The sequence below is a fragment of the Ananas comosus genome, linkage group 12 (assembly GCF_001540865.1).
Source record: "Ananas comosus cultivar F153 linkage group 12, ASM154086v1, whole genome shotgun sequence".
Taxonomy (NCBI): Eukaryota; Viridiplantae; Streptophyta; class Magnoliopsida; order Poales; family Bromeliaceae; genus Ananas; species Ananas comosus.
In genome coordinates this window covers 3,636,507-3,650,924 of record NC_033632.1, presented here as the reverse complement: position 1 = coordinate 3,650,924, position 14,418 = coordinate 3,636,507, and the positions used below count along the sequence as shown (strand labels likewise).

Here is a 14,418-nt window from a genome sequence, read left to right as displayed (position 1 = left end):
TTATGCACGTGACATATTCTAAAATATTTTGCCATCAAATCGGTCCTCACCAGTAGAGAAATTATAGCTTGGTATGGCCTTACACGTAACGTGCACTGTATGTAAATTTTGATTATTAATATCTTAATTTAAAATTTACTTTAATAGATATGATCTTCACCGTCAAACACAGTGTCCAATTCGTAAAAAAAATTAAAGATTTCAAATCTAATATTATAACATAAAACAACCTCGAAATTAGCTGTATAGAAACATATTATTTAAGTTTTTTTAAAAAATAATATCCATATTTTATAATTTATATTATAAATCTTTTAAATAGTATAATACACGTCCAATTAATTAGATTTAAAATTTAAGATTTACTAGATGTACACCTGGTGCAGGCAATAGTTCCTCCTTTTAAGAAAACCCCTTATGTGCGTCCCTTTAGGTAAGTACGATTTTAAGTTAGGTTCAAGTCCCCATCATCAATAAAATTATGAACCTATGAGTACTTTCTTAGAGCCGATTCAGATTGAAGGACTAAAATTAATGCCACCAAACAAGTTGTCAAATGAAACCAAACAAGCTGCAGCAACTATACTGGCCAACAATAATTCTGACGAAATAATTAAATTGCTATCAAACTTTCAAAGACTAAAAGGGCGTGTTTGAAGAGCAATCTCGCAACTTCGCGCTCGTCACGTGCGAAGTCTGAGTTCCCCTATAGAGAGAACTCGACGAACTCGACGTCTACCGTGGGGTGGAGCTGCGTAATAACAAACACACCCTAACTCAAAACCTAAACTCGATGATCAAACAAAATAATTGTTGCAATTTCTTTTCTTTTCTTTTCTTTTTTTTTTTTTTCTTTTTCGGGTGTTTCCTCCAATCGATCAAATACAAACGCGGTGTGTTCATTTCAGTGTATAAAATTAAAAGAACATGCTGGAAGCACACGGAAAAACCAAGCTCCCAGCACTCTTTCAACGACCGGGTTCTTTACGCAGACACCCTTTAGAAATCATCTATTTACATATATATACCCCTGCCAAGTTCCGGGTTTTCATGCATGCGAAAGAACGCCTCAGCTTACGGTAGGAAGTCGAGCAATTCTCGGAGGATGTTGGTTCTGTGTTGCTGCAGGTTTTCGAAGAGCAGCATGTTATACATGAAAATTCAGGTTTTACAGGGGTACGTACGCAATAGGATAAGTTTTCAGGCGTGAGAATCGAGTGCCCAAACCGTCGTTTCCGCTCAGGCGGGTGTAGGATTGCCGGTGACTCTCTGTGCAATCCACCCGAGCCCGTCGTACAAACCCTCGCCGGTGAGTGCGCAGCACGCCTGGATGTGCCAGTCATGGTTCTTGATGCTGTGCAGGGAGAGGGCGTCGGTGATCTCTGCTGGCGACATGGCGTCCTTGAGATCCTGTTTATTGGCAAAGACGAGAACGACGGTGTGCTCAAGGTCACCGTGCTGGAGCAGTCGGAAGAGCTCTTCTTTCATGATCGAGATTCGAGCACGGTCCGTGCTATCTATCACTACGATGACCGCGTGGGTCCCGCGGTAGTATGTCGTCCATGACGGTCTCAACCTCTCTTGGCCTCCTAGATCCCAAACCTGGGTTTTGGAAAGTTAGTATTTGATAATAATCATCAATCATTTGCTATGACTAGTAGAAATTGAAGGGTTTTTCTTTTGTTTTTTGCATAAATAAATGGTTCATATGTGTGGAATCGTGCAAATATTCTCAGAAAGTTGGTTATATATGTATGCTAAAACAGTTTTTGCATAGACATTCTAGGCAGGTGCAGACACGGAAATAACTAAGGTTTCAGGAGGTCCACATATATGCAACTCTGCAAGGGTAATTGCTCAATTTCACATATTTGGAGTATTATATCCAAAAGTCAATTGAAAATAGCCACGTCATTATTTGTACAAGACTAAAACTGAAAACCCACAGAGAGACAGATTGATTCATTGACATTGGATGTCCTTCGTTCAATCCTTACGCAATCAAGTCGCCGTCTATAAACTTGGCTATTCATGTAGTATGATATTTCTAAAGATCATAAACCATTCTGGTCAAAGAAAAAATCGAAAGGTTTTTTTTTTTCTAAGTTGTACTGTCTAGCCCTCTCATAAGAAATTATTGCTTGGACCTGGTCCACCATATAAGCCATGGACCATCTAGTGAATCTGCCATCTATCCCATCTTTACTTTCAATCCTCACAAACAAAGTTTTTGACACTACTTTTTTAATATTGGAGAATGAAAATAAAGATGGTATCGATGGCAGATCAATAGGCAGTGCATAGCTAACATGATGGACTATATCCAGGCGATCATTTCACCCTTCGTTCGCGGTTGTTGTTCCACGCATTTCATGACATCAAAACTTTACATAAAAGGGATCTAGCTAAAGGAGACCTATGATAAAACGACCATTCAAACAAAGCTCCCGAATGAATCAAACCTCGTGATCTAGCTAATTCTAATAATTGTCACATGTTTCACCACACATTCAGGTCTACCTTATGATATCAATTCTATAAAACAAGCATGAGATTATGCTTTCTTGTTTCACAAAGGTAGTCATAGCTTGTTTAAGAAGAATTTATCAAAATAAAGCTTGACAGTTGAATGTTCATTCAAATAGTCACAAATTTGACAATCTCTCTATAGGTGATTGCGACTACCTGCTTTAAGACTGGAGTCTAGTCCCTTCTATTTTACATCTCAAGCCCAAGCAAGCCACATAAACTAGCAACCCTTAAGGAGTAAGTTCAAGCATTCAACTTTTAGCTCTTTATCTATCAAGTAAACTCATGCTGCTCAGTGCGCATAGTGTCACTCAACAAACTTTGAACAGCTTAAAGTTGAATATAGAACTATTGGAAGCTCTAATTCGTCAAATGAAAAGAAGAAACCATTTCATATAAAGCCTTACAAACTAAAAACTTCTGGCTAAGCAGAGAGAACACCATTGCCCTAACCAGATGAAGTCAGGTAATATTCTCCACAGAGACTTTAAACTGGCAGGTGCACTAGGAGCGGACAAAATGGCTTTCAATATGCAAGTGAAAAGATGGCCACTTCTTCACCCTTGTTTGGCTGTTCCTTGAAAAGTCCTCAATGCCGTTAAATGCAACGAAGGAGGTGAATAGTAGGTGGATCAGTAACACAACAAATTATAGACTTTGTGCAATGTTACTAGCAACGAGATGGAAAGAAGAAGAGATTTATACCAAAAGAGAAAACATTGAGGAAAACGAGGAGATCTCCGACATAGGAAGGTGTTGAGGACATAAATACATATGATTCAGTTGATCATTCATTCATTTGGAATTTGGATACCAATCTGCAAACTTGGATCTATTAACTTGAAAAGAGATCATCAAAGTTGATTATAATCCATATGCATTTATAGCACTTAATTAAGATAGGACATTTCGCATCACACCAAGTTGAGTATGCAGCAGGTTCTGCTACTGGAGCAAAATAATTTTGAGCCCTACGTCTTGAATACAACCGAAGTAATGGGCCAAGAACTCAATCCTGCCTTTGTTTTATTTCTGGTGTGCTCACCGGCCTGATGGGTCTATATTACCCCCTTTCCCTAAACACACTCTTTCAACAACCAGATTGAAGTTTGGATTAATGAGGATTTCCTCAGGTAGCTTGACAGAAAACATAATACTTCTATCAATATCTATTGAAATGTAATCGTGTAGAATCAATAGTTTCAACCATTGCCTATTTACAAGAAAGACAAAGCATTTCTTTTTGGTAGGGAATCAGATAGATAGAGAAAACTAGAGAAATTGCAAACTCGAACCCAAAACAATACAAGCCAAAGTTAGAGTTGTTACGCAAATATGTGGCAAGAATAGTTTTCCAGTCATTAGAATGACCTTGACACTCTACAACTAAATCTGGAACTATGATATAAGTCCTTGAGTCCTTACTAGCAACATTTTAACCACGACTGCAGCAAACTAAGTTTCCACATAGTCGTCTCCCTCTTAAAGCACCATATTACACTTCCTGGTCAATCTCTTCCTCTCTTAAATCCCTCTGGATGTCAATCCACGAAGTTACACCATATTACACCATATTGAAGTAGTGTAATGAACGTTGGCGCATTTAAAAAGGGGGGAAAAAACAAACAAGAGGCATATAGTGGAAAGCAGAAAAACAAGAAGGGAGAGTTTTAGAGGAAAGTAGAACTACAAATACTAATAGTAACAACAGGACTTCCATTGAGAGAAGAGGTTTGTCGTGTTATCAGTGCTTACACTCCTCAAATAATATCTAATTCACCAACCAGGAATTTGGTGGTGCAGATACACATTAATCAATGAAAGAGAACATAAAAGCGAAAAGAATATACAGAAGCACATGTACATGGTTATATAGGCAAGACAAGTAAGAAAGGAAAAATATTGGGATTAGAGAAGAATAAAAGAGTGAAATAGGACAAATGATTCTAGTATATGATTTAAGATCTTACTGTAATTACAACGTCTATTGTTACTGATAGATGCTTGAAGAACAAGAATGAAAATTTATCTGCTTTTACAACACTAATGGCATATGAATCACAGATAAATAGACTTTTGCTTGCTAGAGGAACAAATATTGTAAGATATAGTAGGAAGATCCTACTACAATGTAGGTCAACAATGTAAAAGATATAGCAGAAAGATCCAACTACAATTTAGATCAACAACGCAACGCATATATGTAAACACTAAAAATTAAGATGACTACAAAAGAAAGAAATGATCTAATTAGATGGGGGAATTCAAGAGGAGAAATGATTAAAACACTGAAATATCTAACGAAATAAAATAAATGTGGAAAAGGATACATTGCTAATCATATAACAAAAAATTGAAGAAAGTTATATGTTTTTAGTGTTGGACTAAAGCAGCAAGTGTAAATATCTGCACTAGCCAAAACAGTTGACCTATCTAATTTGGCAATGGGATGTCTTAATCCAGGATGATTGGAGAAAATTTGTCCATTTGAATTCAAAATTTGAGAACTTGCAAACTCGGACCCAAAATGATACAAGCCAAAGTTAAGAGTTGCTACGCAAATATGTGGCAAGAATAGTTTTCCAGTCATTAGAATGACCTTGACACTCTACAACTAAATCTAGAACTATGATATAAGTCCTTAAGTCCTTACTAGCAACATTTTAACTGCGACTGCAACAAACTAAGTTTCCACATAGTCGTCTCCCTCTTAAAGCACCATATTACACTTGCTGGTCAATCTCTTCCTCTCTTAAATCCCTCCGGACGTCAATCCACGAAGTTAACCAACACTTTTCGAAACCATATTTCCGTTTTATATCTTTTCATGGTTCTCTCTTCCGGATCCAGCACATGATCGTAGCCTAACCTCTTAGTAATCAAAATAACATTATATCAAGTATTCCAAATCTCCTATAAGCTCCTCGTCCATCACCAAAACCTGTGACCATACATCTCAAATTCCCATTCTGACAACAACATAAAGCCTACGCACACCTAGATCTATAAGAAAAGCTCCAAATTCCCCCCTAATAACCATTAAACGAGAAGATCCTACAAAATAAACGCTCAAAATCATAAAATTTGCAGGGAAAGAAAAAACATGGATGGGAACAATGAACGAAAAGCGATTCGCGCACCTCGAATCGTATGTTCTTGTAAACGACCTCCTCGACGTTGCTCCCGATGGTAGGGTTCGTGTTCACGACCTCTCCGAGGTGCAACTTGTACAGCGTCGTCGTCTTTCCCGCGTTGTCCAACCCCACCACCACGATCTTGTACTCCTTCGCCGGGAACAGCATGAACCAGAACCTCGATACGAAGGCTCCCATCTCCCACTCCCGAGATCCGATCAAATCGTAATCGATCGAAGAAGATCTTCGAAACCCTGTTTTCCGCAGCGGATCTAGAGCAAATTAAAACGAGAGGCTAGGACGAAGCGATCGGATCTCACCTGGCGATGGGATCGGGGAGCTTCGGGGTGCTCTAATGGCGGAGATCGGAGGGGTTTTCTCTGGTCCCTTTCGCGTAGAAGCGTGAGGAGAGGGACCAGAGAAAACCTAATTCGGATGAGGAAAAAGGCACTGTGAATTGGAACGGAACGGGAATATATTATATTATATATATATATATACAAATGAGGTGCGTCGGAGGAGGAAACGGAACGGGATTTATTAGTCTCGTTGTCGGAGCCACGCTGGCGCATTGACGTGGACGTTTCACGGATAGCCACGTCACGTCACCGTAATTGGGCCCATTTAAGTTTATAGGCCGAGAAATTAAGCCCGACATCTTGAAGAAGAAGGAACTAGACGGGGTTTTTTTGGGTGGGTTAAAAATCGGCCCAGTGAGCGATTTCGTTGCCGAATTCAGAGTGGTGCACTTGGTGAAATACCCATTTTACCCCCACTCTAAACCTGTAGCGCAAAACAAACACCCAACCAATCAACCGCCACCTCATTTGGATAAAAAAGAATTTTTTCAAACGGTTTGGACTCGACGCCACGTGTCGCGACGTGGGCCTCCGCCTCCTGTAGAAAAATCTCTCCCTCGTCCTCCTTCTCAGTTTCTCTCACAACACTTCATTCGAGAGAGAACGCACGCTCATCACTCGCTCACTCCCTCCCTCCCTCTTCCCCCAATGTCGGCGGTGCACTTTAGCGCCTTACCCTACTCCCGCGCTAACCTGCGCCTCCCACGGCGCCTCCTCCCTCCTCTTCCTCCTCCTCGGTGGCGGCGCAACCTCCGCCCTCGCTTCGCCGCCGCCTCCGGCGATGGCGGCGGCGGCGGCGACTCCTACCTCGACATGTGGAAGAAGGCCGTGGAGCGGAGGCGCCGATCCGAGGAGTTCCGCCAAATCGCCGATCGCTCCCAATTCCTCGGCGAGAACGGCAACGAGGACGACGACGAGGAGATGGAGGGGGGAGAGAGCTTAGATCGTCAGACGCAGCGATTTAATCGGATCCTAGAGGTCCCTAGCAAGGAGCGGGATCGGATCCAACGGCTCCAGGTCATCGATCGCGCCGCCGCGGCCATCGCAGCCGCACGAGCGCTCCTCGACGAGGTCCCTCCTAACGCTTCCTCGGAGGAGATGGCGTCTGACGCCGTCGGATCGGGATTGGACCGTCTCGATCGCATTACGAATGTTCCAGATGGTTCTGCCATTGGAGCAGCTCCAAGAAATCCAGGTATATTAATTTGAAGGCAATAAGATTATAAAACACTAGCTCTTTGGGTAAATTAGCAACTGCTCAATGAAATTGTTGTGAAGTTTCATTTAGGTCACTAGCCATCCGTAATTGCAATCGAACCGTTGAATTTTGTATTCTGTCTCAATTGGCGCGCTTATTCAGAAGGCGATGTGATGTGGTGTTGATGTGGTAGGGATGATGCCGCAGCATCATTTTAAGGCCATAAAGAATCAACTGTTGAGTCGGCACCAATCATCTATTGGGGATGATATGGCAATTACTGCATTGCGGAATTTGAACAATGTTTGACGGGTTCATTCCGTTTAAAGATGGAATTAGCAGTGCCGTGACTTAATTGCAAGAAATTGAAATTCAGTGGTCTGAATGAAATTTGGCAATAAGTTCGATGAACAGGGCAAAATTTACCTGAATTTGTGAGAGAAGTGAATTTAGCTATCATGTTTGCTTATCTCACATTTAGTGTTTTCCTCTATTTGAATGTAATCAACCATATAAAGCTTTCTAATATCAATAAAAGTATTACGCTCGAGGTAGTCAAATCATACTCCATCTGTTGCGATGTAGTACTCATGATAGTTGTTTTGATATTTCCTTGTTTAAAGGAGTTACCTCTATGGTAGTTGAGAACTTGAGATGATGTTTTCCTTAGATTAGCAATTCAAAAATGGCAATTAAAGATGCCGCAACTGAATTATTCATTGGTGCTTAGAACTCTGATTCAGAAGTGGCGATTAAGAGATAACATATAATGCTAATATTTGTGGACTGACTGTTCAGATTTCTTCTTTTTTTTTTAACTTTAGTACCAGATAATTATTCCCAATGATTTCTTTCTAGCTAAATGTAGTATCACAATGCGTACATAAACATATACTATAGATCTTCGGAGTAGTTTTGTCATCTAATGCGACATGAGGATCATCAACAAAAGAAGGTCCATTTAAAGTTAAATATTAGGTCCTGTCACAGATACATGAGGTTGGCAATTATTCTCTTAAACACTTTGCTGGATTAATAAACAGCAAGGTGGCTTAGCTATTATCACTGATCATAATTTGTCTCGTATTGGGTTTTTGGCTCACCCATTTTGGACTCTAATTGGTTGATGAACCATGTTTTTCTTTCTCCTTTGTTTCATTCACTAATAATAAGCTCAAATTGCATTCCTCTTCTCTTCCCATTTACTTTATCACTACCACCTAAAAAGTTAAAAAGAGTAAATATGTTAGTTATTTCTCTAGCTCCCTGGGCATGAGATCATTTCAAATTACAGAATTATCATATTGGCCAGCGCTGCAGGATAGCAATTCGTCTGCTTCCAAGCATGGAACTCCTGGACCAGATTTTTGGTCGTGGTCACCGCCACCAGACAATCTCACTAACTTGAAGCCAGCTCGGAAATCAAATGGACAGACATATCCATCCAATCTACTGATGGAAAAGGAGAAGTCTCTCAACTCACTACCTATTCCCTTTGAGAGCTCCTTAATCGAAAACAAGGGTGACACTCCTCTTCCACCTCTTCAAACGCTCGTCGAGATCGATACGCTATTTTCAAAACATGCAGCAGAGGCCACCAAAGCCCTTGATAAGAGTAATGAGGCATCGTCGCCGTCATCGTCATGTGGAGTGAACCTGGATGGTTCAAGGTGGTGGAAGGAGACAGGTGTAGAGAAGAGGTCGGATGGGGTAATATGTAAGTGGACATTGACTCGAGGAGTTAGTGCCGATGAAGCTGTTGAGTGGGAAGATAAGTATTGGGAGGCTGCTGATCGGTTCGATTACAAAGAACTGGGTTCTGAGAAATCGGGACGTGATGCCGCGGGGAATGTTTGGCGGGAATATTGGAAGGAATCAATGTGGCAGGTTAATCATAGTTATTATTTTTTTAATTCATATTACATACTATATGTAGTTAAATTAGAAAAAGAAAAGCCCGGTGTTTATTAATATTGGAGAATTATCCAGATACACGGAACAAATATATATAATAACTGAAAGGAATGATTTTATTTCGATAAAGGCATGTCTATGACTTGCATGACAAAAATAGGAACCCCATTTCAAAAAAAGGTACTTCTATATCACAAAGGAAACATATTAGTAGAAATATTTGGTAGAAAGAATGATATGTTGCTTCAGAAGAAGCTTTCTCTTTAGTGGAATTTTTTTGGTTGGATATTATTTTTCTTTGTTATCTTTCAGGCTGTTAATTGAGTTAAGCTGGATTATCTCAATGAAGTATTAGACACAACAATCCCGTCCTTATTACTATTTACGTTTCTCATGGGAGATTTGTTTTGATAAATAATTACAATGTAACAAACGGATGAAAAGTTTTCCTGAGCTTTTTCAAATGATGTTTTAATATGTATGTTAGAGTGATTATTACAAATGCTATGCTATCATTGTGATGCCAAAATTCTGAGTTTTTCTAAATGGGACTTCAGGATCTCGGGAGCGGGCTTGCGCACATCGAGAAAACTGCGGACAAGTGGGGTAAGAATGGAAAGGGGGATGAGTGGCACGAGAAATGGTGGGAGCATTATGATGCCTCCGGAAAGGCCGAGAAGTGGGCACACAAATGGTGCAGCATAGACCCGACCACGCCATTGGATGCGGGCCATGCTCATGTCTGGCATGAGAGGTACGAATTCTATCTTCTCCTTATTACCATGTAAGCTTTCTCGTCTAATATCCGATCTACTTAGTTGCGCAAAGCGAAAGAACAAAACAGAAATTGTTGTTTTAGCACCAATATAGCTCTGGGATATCTTTTGCTCATGAAGTTGGTAAAAGCACGGTAATTTTAGGATTAATGTTTACTCTGTAAAGAGCATTAAGCTTTAGTAGCATCTTTTTGCAGGTATAGGTGATTGATTTGGTGTCTGCGGTTAGTTCTCTTATTTATCTTCTTTTCTCCGTTAATACTCTCTCGTTTTACCTTTATCTGTTAAAGAAAAACATACCGTGGTTTCCTATGCGGTTATCTCATTTTGCCATTACAAAAAGATGAACTATCTTGACTTAGTCTTTTCTTAGAAATTCAGATGCTAGGTCCTTTTCCGCTTTCGACTATTGACTTGTTGACTTGGTGTACTTCCTGTGGGCTTAGCATACTAGCTTTTGTTCCATCCTTTGTGCTCTTTGCTCCTTTCGGTAAATGGATTCTATTCGAGTGTTGACCCAACTAAGCTTTATTCAAAAAGGGGGTGAAAAAGAATGGGACCATCTGTGTTAGCCGTAATTAGCGAATATCAAATGTAGAGAGACAAGTAACTCCTCCGGAGATGTGTGATCTGATCAAGGAGATCATACAGAGCTCCTTATTTGAGAGGCAATATATAAAATTTGATATTCATATATAGCAGAACGAGTAACTTGGATATGCCTCACCCTCTCACACTAATAACCTAACAATTAAGATATTCAATTCGTAATTCACTCTTTCCACATAGGTTACTGTTAAATGATCAACTAACAAGTTAAGAATTGGAATTAACTCCCACAGTTCTTAACAGTATTATGACACCCGTATATGTATGATGTTTCTTTTTTTCTTGTTCGAGAGGGAGACACTGCTTTTTCCATTTCGTCATAGACGCTTCGGACATTAGATGTTCATTTCTTTTGGTTGCAGGTGGGGTGAGAAGTACGACGGGAGAGGCAGCAGCATGAAATACACCGATAAGTGGGCGGAGCGGTCGGAAGGCTGGGGCGGGCGATCGAAATGGGGCGACAAATGGGACGAGCACTTCGATTGCAACGCGCACGGGGTGAAGCAGGGGGAGACGTGGTGGGAGGGCACGCACGGGGAGCGGTGGAACCGCACGTGGGGCGAGCGGCACAACGGATCAGGTTGGGTCCACAAGTACGGGCAGAGCAGCAGCGGCGAGCACTGGGACACGCACATGGAGCAGGAGACATGGTACAAGCGGTTCCCGCATTACGGATTCGACCGGTGCTTCGAGAACTCCGTGCAGCTTCGAGCTGTCCGCAGGACGCCCTTTGATGATACTGCGTAGAAATCTAACACAACAATTTTCGTTATTACCAGAGCAAATACAAAATCAGGACCCATCCGCAGTAAACATTGATGAGAATCTTAATACGTTGTTGTATAAAGAAGCTCCGTCCACAGGGAACTGCGTGCAACCTGATATGTAGAATTGGGAAGGCTTTCTCAATTTTCACAGAAGCGTACATGCAGCAACACATGAGAAACTACGACTCCTCGGTAGCAGATATTCATAGGTTTGTGTTCTAACTAAAGTATGCAAACAATTCCCTTCTTTAGAATTGTTTTCTATTCGCCGGTAAAGATACAGTGATGGGATTTGGGTAGTTAGTAGTTACTCGTCCCATATGCATACACGTTCTCTAATCACACGCACATACACGTACACGCACACGCAAACACGCTACTACTTCCGAACCCAACGCGTCGTAGGGAAAAGTGAGAAAACCGCGTAGAAAAAATTCTTCATAATCACACATGTGTAGTGACAAAAAGAAAAAAAATATTTAAAGAAAAAACGCGTGTCACGTGCGACCTCGGAGGTAAAAGCAGACCAGGACCTGGTGGGATCACGTGCGCTCTCGAAGTGGGGAGACGCCGCGCCGCGGCGCCCCTCGCGAGGACGCAACAGATGGTAAGGGGGCACGTGACCGGCACGTGCGTGGATATCCCCTCTGACCTGCCGGCATGCATATTTGTTTCACCTAAATTGAATTTTGGCTTGAAGAAAAATTTGGTAAAAATTATTTCTTTTTCACGTAATTATGAAAGTAAAATTTTATTAGTTCTGCTATTTTATTCGGTAAAAACTGTATGATGTAAAACTATAATTTGTATACAAATAATAAATAAAAATAATATAATTATATTTTTATATAATTAAGATTTAATTTAAAATAACTATATTATTTTTTATACATAAATTATAATAAAACAACAATAAAATTATAGCGTAAAAAAAATATTAGTACTTAATTAATTAATTTTTATCATGTTTTAATTGTACAAATTAAATAAAAAATATTAAAATTTAACTAATAATTTTTTATTATATTTTAAATATGTCAATTAAATAAAAAAATAATTAGTACCATAATTAAATATATTTAAATATAATTATCTTTATCTAGTATATTATTTTATTATTTTATTATTTTTTTTTTATCCTAATTGATTTTGGCTCATAATGGACCGAAGTGAATTATAGTATTTCAAATTAACTCGAGTTTCGATCGTAATTTATTTACGATGAATCAAACAACGATAATAATCGCCTATGACGAAAACAACTTTCCAATTCTCCACTTTCACCGCACTCCCACCCAAATAAATATATATGCCCGTAGCGACAGCTGCGCAAGTGATGACGTGGCGTGGTCGGTGCGGTGGGACGCGCAACCTCCTGCGGGAGTGGGCGAATCAGAAGCGGCCAACGCTGTGGGGCCTACGCAAATGCCGTGTGGTGGCAGTGGAACCGATCCGAAAAGTAAAGTCAAATATTTTAGGATTTTTTTTTGCTCATATATCTCTCAGTATTATTAAAAAATTTAAAATTTTTTATATCTATATTCTTTAAATATTCTATTAAATTTCAAATTCTATTAGTTATTAGTGGTTTATTTAAAAAAAAATAAAAAAAAACTAATAAGCAAGTCTGGTCCACCAAAAGTATATTAGATATTCTTACAGTTTTAAATAATACATTAGATATTATCCCTTTAAACTGTAATATGACAAACAAAAAACATGTTAAACCACACGACCATAAATTGAAGTTTGTGCAAAAACTATTTGAATAATTTATAAATGGTAAAAAATCATATTTTCCTTTTATTTGAAGAAAAGAATAACCCTTCCTTTTTTATTTTAAGAAAAGGAAATACTTTCCTTTTTTGGTTAAGAAAAAAAAAAGATATATTTCCTTTTCTAAATGATATAACCATATGATGATTTAACAACTACTACTTTCTCTAGAAACATTGTTCAAATTTGAACATTCCCAAAAGAATCAAGTCCTTTAAAAATTGTATGTGAAAAAAGCTTATACTGATGACAAACCAAATCCACATGAAAGATAAACAAGCATAAAAAAACAAAAAGACTAAATAAATGCAATTTAAAATAGCTATAGATGGATTAATTATTTCTTCACTTATGGTTAGTACTACATTTATAAATAAGGATACACATCATGATATATACATCATAATAATTTGTATATTTGTGAGTATAATTCATATGGACTAATCACTTTTCTTTTCAAGTAAAAAAACAAATCCATTATTTCACTCTTTAACTAATCTAATTCATTTCTTAATTATAAGATTGGGTCAATTGAGATAAATAATTATTAACTCAAAATATTTAATAAAGCAATGAAAAAAAAATTAAATAGAGTTATTGTTTTTTTTTTTAGAGATAGGTAGCATGCTACCCACTTTGTTTATTTTATTTACAAATAAACTTAGCTGGAAATGTGAATCAATTAGGATTCGAAGTTGGGATTTCGGGTACCAACCACCAAACCTTTTGCCACTTGCTCTAGGGACGGTCGGTTAAATTGAGTTATTGTTGATTACTAAAAAGTGTAATCAATGCGACAATCCATTTGAGTACCTCTTTGTAATGTCCTCCTCCATGGAAGATTTGAGGAAAGGAGATGTGAAACAAGAAGGGAAAGGGATGGAAATGACAAAAGGTTGAAAACAAAACTAGAAAGTGTTAGGCTGTTCACACTTGCTAATGAATATTAACCTTTCCTTTTATTGCAAAAAATTAAAGTAGTAATGCCACATATATAATCTCCGTATTATACGTGCCAGTCAGATATTAACATACCTTTCTATCTTGACATTCAAAATTATATACCAAATTTTTTTTAAAAAAAATAAATATAAATATATAAAATTGACTTATTAACTATATTTTAAAATATTTTTTTAATTATGCGCGCGACTATTTTTAGGAAAAATACAGTTTTACTTGGACTAGTGATCACAAAGTCAAGGCCATTAATATTCAACTTGAACTTAAAATTCCCACCCTCTCCCACCTCTTTTTTGGCCTCCAAATTAATATAAAAGGACTTCAATTGTTTCTCTCTTCCTACCTCTCAATTTCAAGGATCCTTCTTATATTATCTCACTCTCTCTCTCTCTC

General features: G+C 38.6%; 2 protein-coding genes across 2 annotated transcripts; one reads left to right on the top strand and one right to left on the bottom strand.

Moving 5' to 3' along the window:
* Positions 875-6,152, bottom strand: LOC109718521 (ADP-ribosylation factor-like protein 5). Its single transcript, XM_020244779.1, has 3 exons — positions 5,984-6,152; positions 5,670-5,917; positions 875-1,602 (listed from the first exon to the last, which is right to left on the bottom strand). The coding sequence occupies exons 2-3, from the start codon at positions 5,859-5,861 to the stop codon at positions 1,240-1,242; spliced, it is 555 nt and encodes a 184-aa protein (XP_020100368.1). The 5' UTR covers positions 5,862-5,917; positions 5,984-6,152; the 3' UTR covers positions 875-1,239.
* Positions 6,595-11,589, top strand: LOC109718528. The gene is made up of 4 exons (XM_020244789.1): positions 6,595-7,217; positions 8,533-9,107; positions 9,692-9,888; positions 10,882-11,589. Exons 1-4 carry the CDS (start codon positions 6,671-6,673, stop codon positions 11,264-11,266), a joined length of 1,704 nt encoding a protein of 567 aa, XP_020100378.1. The 5' UTR covers positions 6,595-6,670; the 3' UTR covers positions 11,267-11,589.

Coding starts and splice junctions, on each gene's coding strand:
- LOC109718521 (XM_020244779.1), bottom strand. CDS start 5,861: ATGGGAGCCTTCGTATCGAGGTTCTGGTTCATGCTGTTCCCGGCGAAG. Junction 1,603..5,669: donor ACAAGAACATACGATTCGAG/GTGCGCGAATCG, acceptor TCCAAAACCCAG/GTTTGGGATCTAGGAGGCCA.
- LOC109718528 (XM_020244789.1), top strand. CDS start 6,671: ATGTCGGCGGTGCACTTTAGCGCCTTACCCTACTCCCGCGCTAACCTG. Junction 7,218..8,532: donor AGCAGCTCCAAGAAATCCAG/GTATATTAATTT, acceptor CATATTGGCCAG/CGCTGCAGGATAGCAATTCG. Junction 9,889..10,881: donor GCTCATGTCTGGCATGAGAG/GTACGAATTCTA, acceptor TTTTGGTTGCAG/GTGGGGTGAGAAGTACGACG.